Source organism: Panthera tigris, chromosome E1 (assembly GCF_018350195.1).
Source record: "Panthera tigris isolate Pti1 chromosome E1, P.tigris_Pti1_mat1.1, whole genome shotgun sequence".
Classification (NCBI taxonomy): Eukaryota; Metazoa; Chordata; class Mammalia; order Carnivora; family Felidae; genus Panthera; species Panthera tigris.
This window is the reverse complement of record NC_056673.1, coordinates 41,162,564-41,175,207: the sequence shown is the minus strand read 5'-3', so window position 1 is coordinate 41,175,207 and position 12,644 is coordinate 41,162,564. Positions and strand designations below refer to the sequence as shown.

The following is a 12,644-nucleotide window of genomic DNA, read 5'->3' as shown; positions in this document are numbered from 1 at the left end:
AATCACTATAACTGAATGGTGTGTTTTATGGCTTATAAATCAAAGTTTTTTAATCAGTAAAGAAAGTTTTAAATTAGTCCTCAAAAACACATTATCATGAAAGGTACACTTTGGTACCTAAATGTAGTATTTGGCCATGTTCATTAAGGTCATTTTAGGAATCTCATGAATTCTATGTAGCTATGCTTACTTCCTTATGGAGTGACATTTTCTGAAATGTTTCAGGAATGGTCTCCTATTTTTAATTTGGTAAGGGTATCTGATGATTTATTAAGTCAAGAAGACAATGATGTTGTGGATAAAGAAACAAAAATCAAGTATTAGTTTCCTTTTTCAAAATTATTCTCCCTTACAAAAGTACTATATGTTCTTTATGTTCATTGTTAAACAGTTGGAGAATGTAGGTAATAAAAACTCGAAAGGAATATTTAAAATTACTTGTATTCCCGTTACTGGCAATGAAATGCTGTTATATTTCTTTAGTCTGTTGACTTAAACTTTCATTTTTAAAATATAGAATTATGATGAATACTATTTATAATTCAAATTCATTGTCGTGTGGGTTAAACTTCTTTCCTCATGCCTTTCAGAGGGAACCCCTTACTTCGAATCTGGAATCAGCCTCTTCTCTGATGACCCTGAGTCTGATCTCTCTGTGGACAGAGCCCCAGAACCGGTTCATGTTAGCAGCATGCCAACTTCAACCTCTGCCTTGAAATTACCCCAATTTCAAGTTGAAGAATCAGCCAAGAGTACAGCTGCTGTTCATATTACTAATACTGCTGGGTATAATAAGAGGGAAGACATTGAGGGCAAGGAGAAGCCAGAAACGATGTCTTCAACAAAAAGAGTCAACAAAAGAATATCTATGGTGGCATCAGGCTTGACTCCAAAAGAATTGGTGAGTGTATCTATATGTATCTCCCTAACAACTGAGACTTCTTAATGTAGTACAAATAGTTTTAAATAGGTACTAGCAGTGAATAACCTATGAGGAAAAATCTAGGTACCAAGAACAATTCAATGTAATTTAATTTCCATTACTGATTTCTGATCATTGGACCTAGATAAAGCTATAACATAGATTATTTTGTGTATATTTACTTAAGTAAATAATCATTAATATTAGCAGCATGTTGTAGTTTGGGATATAACATAGAACTTTTTAATTTTAATTTTTTTTATCTAAAAAAGCAAGTAGGTATAGTATAGTGGGGTTTTTAAAAAATTTTTTTTGAAGTTTATTATTTTGAGAGACAGAGCGAGCAAGGGAAGGACAGAGAGAGAGGGAGAAAGAGAATCCTAAGCAGGCTCCACACTGTCAGCACAGAGCCTAATGTGGGGCTTGAACTCACGAACCGTGAGATCATGATCTGAGCGGAAACCAAGTCGGTCGCTTAGCCGACTGAGCCACCCAGGCGCCCTTATATAGTATAGTTTTATTCCCCAGAGGAAACACCTTGGTTTACATCTGAGTGAACTTATGAGCATAATGAACTAAATCCAAAGTGGTTGCAAGCAAACTGCCAGATAGTGGCTTTTCTCCAGGGTTTGTCTCTATCTTGGCTTGTAACAATTATTCAATAGTCTGCTCTGTCGTTTCTACCCTGTAGCACCCTTCCCTCTAATTTGACATGTCCTTGGGCTCGTGGTGCTACAAATAGGAATTGTTTCACATTGTAGAAAAATACCTATTAAAATACCACTGAAATCTTGTTGCTCCTTGGGCTGAGTATAGATTTCAAACATCCTAGGACATTGACCTCCTTGTAGTTAATCACCTTTGGTATCCTTTCATAATAAAATAATTGAGTGAAAAAAAAAATAATTGAGTGAATATTTCTTTAAAATCATAAGATAACACACCAGCATATCAGATGGATGCAATAGTGGGTGCCATTTATTGTACACTGAGAAACGACTGAGTCATTCTTAAGTATCTTTCTTAATATATCCTTCCTAGGCTAAGAACCATTTCTCATCCTAACTTCTCTATTGGTAGTGGCTCAGCATAATATTCTGTGTGGCCAAATGTATCTCACCACCAAAAGGTAAAATAAGCTGTGTCTGCCCTAGTAGATATGACGAATAAATTCTCATCAATAATGCTAGGGTTCCGATCTCACAAGCACATGCCCAGATCAGCTATTTGCCCTGAAAATTCATACCTGTGCCTGTTTATATTGTTCTTGGTCATTTGCTTATGCATCTAGAATTCCCATTATTCATTGAAAATTAGCATTCCATCCTCCCTTGTTTTGTCAGTTCAGCTTTTCAGAGAAGGCTAAAATGATCTAATCTTTTCTTGCCATGGACAATTCGGAGCTGCACATTAGACTGTAAGGGACTCGGGTACGTCTTGTCTTTAAACAAGCAAAGAAGAAAACTTTTCAGCTCTATTCAGACTTGCTGAAGTGTGGTAAATTTATTATGAAAGCTGCTGACTGTAGTACACATGATTAATTCTGGAGCCCATATTAAGATGATCTTTTCAGCAGTTGCTCTTCTAACTAAACACTGTTTCAAGGCTGGGATTTCAACAATTAATCAGTTCAGAATTGCTAATGATCCTGGCAGAGGGCAGTGGCAAAAGGGGGAGGATGTCATTAGCTTCTCTAGCCTCCCTTTTTCGGTGCCCTGTGGCAGTATGGAGTGAGGCAGCTTGAAAGAAAGATGGCCTGATCTCCGTTGCAGGGTTGTGCAGCACATAAATATTGACATGGATGGCGATGCTTGTAAATGATGGCCCTTGGTAAACAAAGTGGTTTACTACACATTAGCTACTGATTGTGTCAACCGTGTCCATAACGGATCTGGTTAATTCCTTTTACTGCCTATTGATTTTTATTTGGTTGATAGATAATAGCTAGAAGGCTTTAGCTTTCTTTCAGGAAGCATATGAATCTCTTCCAATCCTTATCCTTAAGAGAAATTGATGGTTTTTACACTGACCTTTAGAAGCATCTTGCCTTGAATGTTTTGTAACTATCAGAGGGTTGAATCAGGTTTTTAAGCCGCATATCTGTAGCGTAACTTTCTGAACAGGCTGGTTACCTCTTGGCTTACGAAGTGTAGGCTGATAAATCTAAATTATAGTAGCGTATCGCTCTGCAAAGAAACTGTCTTAGGGTATCAAATGATAGCTGCTATTAAAGGGAAAAATTATTATTTTGAATCCTGGTTTGTATTTCCATGGCTACTAGCACAGACTATTTTAGAATTTTTCCCTTTGATTTATACATAATTTTTATTAAATTGCTATTTATTTTGGGACTTCAGGCATGTTAGAATAAAAGGGGTGTACCTTTTGTGAGGAAAATGAAGACTCAAAGCTAGGGTAACTAATAGTCTGAGCTCTGTACAAGAGGTAATTTATTATGATGTAATATTTGATTTGATTTCAGGTGCTTGTGCAGAAGTTTGCCAGAAGACACCAAATCACCTTAACTAATGTAATTTCTGAAGAGACTACTCATGTCATTATGAAAACAGGTATACCAAGAGCCTTTCCAGAGCATGTTGCATCTGTTGCATAAAACCACATGAAGAAATGGGAATATTTGTTGAGCATAGCATGGCTGGCAGTCTTCCAGTTGTCAGCCAATTATTTATGAGAGAAAAATAAAAGTTTTGCTACTTCCTGGCCCCCTTTTGTTTGGGTTAAGATTTGGAGAATCAGGAGACCAAACGATGAACCACTTCTAGTCCACCCTGCCTGGACCACACTGTGTGAAGGGCTTTCTGATAAAGCACAGCCGAAGTCCTGGAGGAACAAATGGGGCAAAGAGGAGAATGAAGTGAGCCTGCGCTCAAAATCCAGGCAGTTGGAAACGCTAGCCCCCTGTCCACTCTGTCTCCTAGCTCTACTCCGCACACCCAGTTTGAGTGCGGTTGGGAGTTTTTCAGGATCCAAGTCCACTGTCAGTTCTGAGGTAGCCTAGCATAGGAAACAGGAAAAAGAGAAGGGGAAATTCATTTTTCCTACACCTTCCCCTTTTCCAGTCTTAATTATGGCTTTTGTGATAACGGAGACCTCAGAGGCTTTGAACTAAATCTAAGTAAACATTTCAGGGCTGCTGAAAAAGCTCATTTGAAATTGGGCCTTATTAATAGAAGCCTAGTGTCCAGAACAAGCAAAGTGAAGATCCTGACCCCCCCCCCCCCACTGCATTCTCTGCTGGAGGGGCTGCCTGGAAGGTGTGTGCTCTGCTTTGAGCACCATACTTCCTTTTGAAGCTGGTCACTGACAGACTAGAGTGTTTACCCAGAGGTAGATGATGAGGATGGGGGAAAGGAATTCAAAGCAGTGTCATTTGAAGAACAGGTGAAGGAATGGAAAGACTTAAGGGAACAAGACAGCTGTCTTCCAATATTTGAACAGCTGATTTCTGGAAGAGGAGGTGGACTCACTTGTTGGGCTCCAAAAAGATGCAGATTGGAGTTCAATTCTTAAAGCCTTTCTCGCAAAACTGACTCTCTGGAAATACAGTGGTCCTCTCCAGGATGTTTCTGTCATGTAGCTGCAGGCACTTGAGCATAGGGTCCAGACTCCTTGGCAGGGACACATTGCCCTAAAACCTCTAAGATCTTAGGTTTCTACTGTACAAAGACCATACCACAGGGTAAGAGGATAATGCTCACAGGAATCAAGTGCCACAACAAGATACTTTGAGCGAAGTAACATTTTAGAGATGGATGTCAGTAACGTTTAATATAGCTTAAGCTAGCTATAGTTGTGGATCAAAGCTGCTGAAAGGTGAGAAGAAAACTTTAAAATGTAAATTAAATCTAAAGTAGTTCAGTCTTTAAACTCAAAGACAATACAACATTTGCTACTTTTAAACTAAAAAGGAGCTAAAATTTCTGGGTTTAAAGCATATTACTAAATCAACTTGTACAACAGGTAAAAAGCTCTAAAATTTGAAGAAAAAAAAGGGCTTTTAAAAATCTGTGAAGAATTCTGGGAGAGAGAATGGCTATTGCTTCTACTGGCAGATGGCCTACTGTGTTTAGGATTTAGTTAAATACATTTCTCCTGTTTAAAACTAAGTGTTCTTTCCTCAGTTTGCTTAGTTCTTCAAAGGAGGCCTTTGAAATGCTAAGAAAAACAGAACTGATTCTTCAGCTACTACCTTCTGAAGTACATAGAAAAGAGAAAAGCTGTGAAAATAGTCTATTTTTCCTGTGCCTCTCAGGGGACTTAGAAATTAAGGGGTTAGGATTCCCCAGGTAGAAGTTCTGGGTGGTGAAACCTTGTCGCTTACATGGACATTCAGATTCAGGATTTCAATAATGCTGCTTTTGTCTCCTTTCACATTTTTCCATCCAGTAAAATAGATCTTCCCTAGCCAAGTGTATCAATACTACTGATAAGGGTGATTTCTTCAACACAATGACAGTCGTCTTTAGCCAACGTTGGCACCTGGAAGATAGAGCAGACCTTTCCTGTGGTCTCAACCTCCTATCAGCCTTTCCCAGGCCTCCAAAGATGCACACTTGCTGCTTATAATTAGGGTGCTTCTGGCCTCTGAGCCTATCACCTGGGCTGTCAGAATCATCAATCCGGATTGATCTCAAGTAGCATAAGTTGCTAGGGACACTTTAGCTTCTTAAAGCAGAACTTGCTGATTTTTGTTTTCAACTGCTAATCCTTTGGATGTTTTTCATCCTGCAGATGCTGAGTTTGTGTGTGAACGGACACTGAAATATTTTCTGGGTATTGCAGGAGGAAAATGGGTAGTTAGCTATTTCTGTAAGTACAATATAATGTCCCCCCTCCTCCCTTTAACACCTCAGAATTGCATTTTTACACCTAACATTTTAACACCTAAGGTTTTTGCTGATGCTGAATCTGAATTACCAAAAGGTCTTTAATGGTAACACAAAACTAGCTTTATCTTGAATGCATATCTCTTTGTTCGGATAAAGCTGGTGATGTTGGGGAAAATGGATTTCTTTTTATAACTAATACGACCTAATCTGCTCCTAGCAATGTTAGCATAGGAACTAAGGATTTATTTAATAGCAGGCAGAAATCCATGTGCAGCAGGCAGTTTTATAATGTTTAAATTAAGCCACCACTGTGTCTCCAGAAGGAAATCTATTAAGGGGCTATTGCTTTAGAGAGAGGACCTTTACTCAATGTTGCCCTCTGTGCTGTACGGTATCGCTTCACCATCCACCTCCGTGAAAAGAGCATGTTCTTCTGCCTTTGTGTGACCTGTGTTTTCTGTCCTCTCTTTAGGGGTGACCCAGTCCATTAAAGAAAGAAAGATGCTAGATGAGGTAGGTACTTGATCTTACAAACTAGTCAGAAAGACTTGGTGCCACTGAGTCACAAAATCATTGAATACTTCTCTGTTTCCTTTTTAATTTTTTTTTTTTTAACATTTATTTATTTTTGAGACAGAGAGAGACAGAGCATGAACGGGGGAGGGTCAGAGAGAGGGAGACACAGAATCTGAAACAGCCTCCAGGCTCTGAGCTGTCAGCACAGAGCCCGACGCGGGGCTTGAACTCACGGACCGCGAGATCATGACCTGAGCCGAAGTCGGCCGCTTAACCGACTGAGCCACCCAGGCGCCCCTCTGTTTCCTTTTTTTATACTGCTTTCCAAAGACTTTCTTTGACAATGTGGACCATCAAGAATTACGCAGAGCAAACCAGGAAATTCTGCATTCTCACTCATTTGTTTAAGTGTCAATAGAGGGGCGCCTGGGTGGCTCTGTTGGTTAAGTGTCCGACTTCGGCTTGGGTCATGATCTCGCGGTCCATGAGTTCAAGCCTCGCTTTGGGCTCTGTGCTGACAGCTCAGAGCCTGGAGCCTGCTTCAGATTCTGTGTCTCCCTCTCTCTCTGACCCTCCCCCGTTCATGCTCTGTCTCTTTCTGTCTCAAAAATAAATAAACATTAAAAAAAAAATTAAGTGTCAATGGAAACAATCCTTTTCTTAGAGGAAGGAAAAGGAATTTATTTTTTTTTAAACATGAAGATTTTATTTACTTTTTATTTTTTTACTGTTTATTTATTTTTGAGAGAGACAGACACAGAATGCAAGTGGGCTGGGGCAGAGAGAGAGGGAGGCACAGAATCTGAAGCAGGCTTCAGGCTCCGAGCTGTCAGCACAGAGCCTGACGCAGGGCTCTAACTCACAAGCTGTGAGATCATGACCTGAGCTGAAGTCAGACACTCAACCGACTGAGCCACCCAGGCACCCCAGGAAAAGGAATTTATAAAGCAGAAAGGAAGACCCGTAAGCTTAAGAAACAGGCCCACCTAAATCTTACATTCATATACCTTGGTAGAAAACTGTTGTTGAAGAGAAACCCTTCATATTAACATGCAGATGTATCTACTTAAAAATCAGATTCCTTCAAAGGGATGTTACTCTTTATGATCCTAAGAACAGTGAGAGGTAAATAAGACAGGGTGTAGGAGGAAGAATCATTTTAGAACAGAGCCATCTAAGAACTGCTGGTGACAACAGACAAGGCAAAATAAAATTAGCAAAAGCAGTTTTAAGCTATTATGCACTATTTAGCATATTTATAATTAATTAAATGGCATTTTGTTGGTTTTAATTTTGATTCAGTGACCTAATATGGTTGGGAGCCTACTATGTCCTGGACACCAGGAATAGAGCAGTAGATAAGACTGCTGGGTCCCTGCTCTGGTGGGATTCATGTTCTATTGAGGGGAGACATACAATAAATAAAGATACATTTAAAATACCAATAAATACTATGGAATAAAAACTTCAAAAAATGATAGTAGCCAAATAATAAAAAATACATACATACATACGTACATACATACATACATACATACGTACGTACATACATACATACATACATACAATGGAGAAATAATATAGAACAACAGACTAGCAGCTGACTAGGGACAGAGGTTGACTACTTAAGGAGACCAGCGAAAGCTTTCTGAAAGCTTGAGCCGAGACCTAAATAAAAAGAATTGGCCTGGAAAAATGTAGGAAACAAATGTTAACAGGCAGAAGAACTGCAAACATAAATGTCTTGAGGTAGGAATGAGTTTGGTTTATTAAAGAAAAATAGGCCCGTGTAGCTGGAGAGTAGTAATTGCCAAATTCTATGTAGAGAGCAGAGGTTGGACCAGGGGTTGGAGAAGATCATGGACAAGGGCCAGATCACATAGGATTTGGTGGAAGTCATGGTAAGGAATTTGACTTTTATTTGTAGGGTAATTGGAGGCATGGAGGTGGGAAGAAGAGGTTGATTTACGTTTGGGGATAGGACCTACTGAAGGGTTAAATTTGGAGGATGAGGTAAAGGGAGGCATTCAGGGGCTAACACTTAGGGTTTGGGCCTAAACAAGAATGGGTGCCAGTAATAGTAAATCAGATCAGGAAGATATGGAGAAGGAGCACCTTGAGGGGGAAGAAGTAGAATCAAGAGCTCTGTTTTAGACTGTGAATTTGGGGATGTATATTAGACTTCCAGGTAGAGAGCTTAAGTAGGCACAGGGGTGCAATCAGGACAAGGAATTTGAGGGTCAGCTTCAAATAGATGACATTTTTAGCACTAGACTCTTCTCACTCAAGTGACTACGAAATGTTAAGTGTTCTTTCCTCTAATAACAGCCTGTAGTTACACTCATGACTTTGTCTTCCCTACAATCAAGTGTCAGTCAGAATTGTTCCTGAGCATTCTTCCCCAAAATTCTCCCAAAAGCTCTAACCTCCCCAGTCACATTATTCTTTACTTCCTTGTCCTTGACCAGTCAAAATAGTGATTATGAAAAGCCTCTAACTTTCTTTACTGGGTTAAATCTATATTTTATCATTTTGTTCTCATTAACTGTAAATCTCTCAATGGAAATCTGAGAAGCCCTTATTTCTTTAGATGGTAATACACAGTTGATTTAAGAGATCAGGAATTCTCCAGTTATCTTTATAACAGCACAGTATTAGCAGTTTAATCTAAATGCTAAGTGAATGTTTTGAGAAGAGATAGATGTTAAAAATTAAAATACGTTAAGTCCCAATGAGGTGAAAAGCCAATTGTTAATTTCTGCCCACAAAGATTTACTTCAGTGAATTGATTTCAGCAGCTGAGATGCTGGTCATTTCATTCAGTCCACCAAAAAGAATGATTTTGGGGGGTGGGAGTAGGGTTGTCAAAATTTGACAGTACTGAATTCCTTAATACGACTTATCTACTCCACTTCCATTGAAGGAGGTTTCTCTTTCTCTGATCCCTGTGGTGTGCGTTGGTTTTTTTCCAGCATGATTTTGAAGTCAGAGGAGATGTTGTCAATGGAAGAAACCACCAGGGTCCGAAGCGAGCAAGAGAATCCCGGGACAGAAAGGTAAAGTCCCCCTCTGCCTTGTTGTCAAAAACCCCACCCATACCCCTGCATTCCAGTCCCCTTGGTAGAGATGGTCTCATTCATCTGTGAGGGGCACTGGATACTCACTTGCTGGAGTTCTAACTAGGTGCTTCCATGTAGGCTCTTTTTTAGTTGCCGTAGCCCTGTAATAAGGTAAATAAGTATTCTCTCCATTTTATGAATGAAGGAGCTTAGACGTGTAGAGAAGCTATGTACTTTGGACCCCAGTCTAGGATTCAAAACTCAGCTGATAAGGGGCAGAGCTGGAATTTGAAACAGATGTGAATCTAAGGCTGTTGCTCTTTCCACTTCACTGTGGTGTCTTCCTCTAAGGTAATGTGGTCACTGCTGTGAGGGGGATGTACAGTGCTGTCTGTGGAAGCACAGAAGAGAAAGTGTTTGTTAATCAGTAGCTAACATCTTTATAACCTACACCGTATGCTAGGGTCTGCTCTAAACACTCGATCATATTTTAACTAATTAACAACTTTACAGTAGCCCTATGAGGTGTATACTATAATTATACCTATTTTATAGATGAGAAAATTAAAAGCTCAGAGAGATTGAGTAGATTGCCCAAGCTCACAAAGCTAGTTGGGAACCCATGACTAGTTGAACTCATGCAGTCAAGCTCCAGAATCTGAGCTCTTAACAATACCATAGTTTCTTGGGACATGTGGCTGGCTCAGTCCGTGGAGCATGCGACTCTTGATCTCAGGGTTATAGGTTTGAGCCCCACATTGGGTGTAGAGATTACTTAAAAAAGTAAACTCTTAGGACTCCTGGGTAGCTTAGTCAGTTAAGCATCTGACGTCGGTTAGGTCATGATCTCACAGTTCATGAGTTTATGCCCCACATTGGGCTCTCTGCTGTCTCACTGCGGAGCCCGCTTTGGACCCAGATCCTCTGTCTCCCTCTGTCTGCCCCCCCCCCCACCACCACCCTGACCCCCTGTGCATGTGCACGCTCTCTCAAAAATAAACAAAAAATAAAATCTTGAGGCACCTGGTGGCTCAGTTGGTTGAACATCCAACTCTTGATTTCAGCTCAGGTCATGATCCCAGGGTTGTGGGATTGAGCCCTGTGTCGGGCTCTGCACTGAGCATGGAGCCTGCTTAAGATTCTCTCTCTCTCTCTCTCTCTCTCTCTCTCTCTCTCTCTGCCCCTCTACCCCGCTCAGACACACATGCACACTCTCTCTCTCTCTCTCTCTCTCTCTCCCCCTCTCCCTCTCTCCCTCTCTCTCTCAAATATAAATAAATGAAATGAAATGAAATGAAATGAAGTCTTAAAAAGAGGAGCACCTGGGTGGCTCAGTCAGTTGAGGGTCTGACTCTTGGTTTCAGTTCAGTCATGATCTCACGGTTTCATGAGTTCGGGCCCAGTATCGAGCTCTGTGGTGACAGTGTGAAGCCTGCTTGGGATTCTCTGTCTCCCTCTCTCTCTGCCCCTACCCCATTTACACTGTCTCTCTCAAAAATAAATAATAAACTTTTTTTTAAATCTTAAAAAAGAAACAATACTAGGGGTGCCTGGCTGACTCATTTGGAAGAGCATGCAGCTCTTGAACTTGGGGTCATGAGTTCAAGCCCCATGTTGGGTCAGAGATTAAATACATACATATATACATACATACATACTTTTAAAAAATCTTAAATGTACAATACCATAGTTTCTTGGAAAGTCATAGATTTCACAGAGGAAAAAAATAGGTTATTCTAACAATTTTACAAATGAAGGCCTAGAGGCCCAGGAAGACTCCATGATTTTTCCCAGATCACACTGTAGCAGATTATGGAAGCAAAGCATTGTCTCTCTGTCAGGGAGAAGTCCAAGCATGGTTTTGCATCTGCCTGTCAGGCCTGAACCTGCTGCTTTCTCAGGTCACTGACTGAGCACTTCCATGCCTAGTCTGCATTTCTTCGTTTTTAGAAGTTTGCCTTTTTTTCTTCCTTTTTTAAATGGGCATTTTAGAACATCCCCATACGGAGCACTGTCTGTCCCTTTATAGAAGTTGAGAAAGAACCAGTGGAGGAGATTTTCTAGGGAAAACTGCTTTGGGAGAGCTCTGAACCCTTGAGCCCATCCCCACCGTCTGAACCTATCGAGTAACTTCCAGATGCCAAGGAAAGCTATTGGCCCTGTTTCTGCTTCTGCCTTCACTCCAGGGGAGTTCTGTGTGAGCCAGCCATTTGTTTTATTCCACTGTACGCAAGGCCGAATTAGCACCAGATTCTTCCTCCTTCAAAGGAAATTCCAGCGTTTGAGGGTTTTCCCTAAATTTGGGATGGCAGTGATGGAAGGTGCCTAGTCAAAGTAATGATGTTCTGAAAATACTAAATGTCACTGTAATATTTTCCCGTGGAAGAGAAATGTATTTGTAGTTGTAGAAGTGAAACTTCAGATTTCTAAACTCATCTCCTAACTAGCCATCCTCATCAGTGAGTGTCAGCTTGGATACAAAAATTCCTAATCTTTTGTACTTTTCACAGCAATGTTGGGCTCCAGACGGCTGCTTGGGGGCAGCTTTTAGCATTATGAGCATCTAGATCCTGTCAACAGGTTGGGGATGCAGTTTATTCATACAGATACTGAGAATGGCATATATGGAGGCTGTCACTTAAAACAGAAACAGACTTGTCCTGCTGCTCTTCTTTTCCTTTGGCTGTAGTTAAAATGGGGGTGGGGAGGCTCATTTCCTAAAAGGCCATGATGAGTTTTTAGCTCCTGAGTTTTCTGTACCCCCATCTCTCTTATTTAAACAAGGTGAGTTCCAGGCCTAGGCAGTCTTTTTTAGTGGAATGGGGAGAAAGAGGGTCAAGAGAATGATGTTTACCCAAATGGTATCTATCCAGCCAACTGACACAACTTGAGATTTCTTTTAAATGATATGCTAGTGCTTGCCTAAGAACCTGTGCCAATTTGTGTGTAAGAATTTGCCTGTCCAACACCATAGCCACCAGCCACATGCCGCCGTTTTGAAATTTAGATAACTAAAACTAAATAAAATAGGAAGTGTAGGTCCTCACCCACCGTGACCACATTTCAAGACCTTGGTAGCTACATGTGACTCGGGCACCTTATTAACACAAACAGAGAACATTTCCATCATCACAGAAAGTTCTTTTGGGCAGTGCCAGCCAGCACTGTATGTAAGTGGAAGGGGCACCTGGGAGGCACAGTATAATCTGTGTCTCCTGGAAACCAGGCAGTCAGGTCAGCTCAATGAGGAGAGGCAGAACCAGGCTTCACTTCTAGATTAGATTAACTTCTAGATTA

The 12,644-nt window shown here is 40.6% G+C and overlaps 1 protein-coding gene across 10 annotated transcripts in view; it reads left to right on the top strand.

The window, feature by feature from the left end:
* The window catches only part of BRCA1 (BRCA1 DNA repair associated), a 58,748-nt gene that overhangs the window by 40,852 nt on the left and 5,252 nt on the right, over nt 1–12,644 (top strand). For 9 of the 10 annotated variants that reach the window (XM_042967580.1, XM_042967584.1, XM_042967582.1 and 6 more), the window contains 5 exons: nt 591–901; nt 3,405–3,492; nt 5,675–5,752; nt 6,245–6,285; nt 9,261–9,344. In XM_042967580.1, the coding sequence (XP_042823514.1) occupies nt 591–901; nt 3,405–3,492; nt 5,675–5,752; nt 6,245–6,285; nt 9,261–9,344 (602 nt within the window). Of the gene's footprint in view, nt 1–590; nt 902–3,404; nt 3,493–5,674; nt 5,753–6,244; nt 6,286–9,260; nt 9,345–12,644 lie in introns of those variants that run through there. The other variant, XM_042967585.1, reaches the window with a different exon arrangement.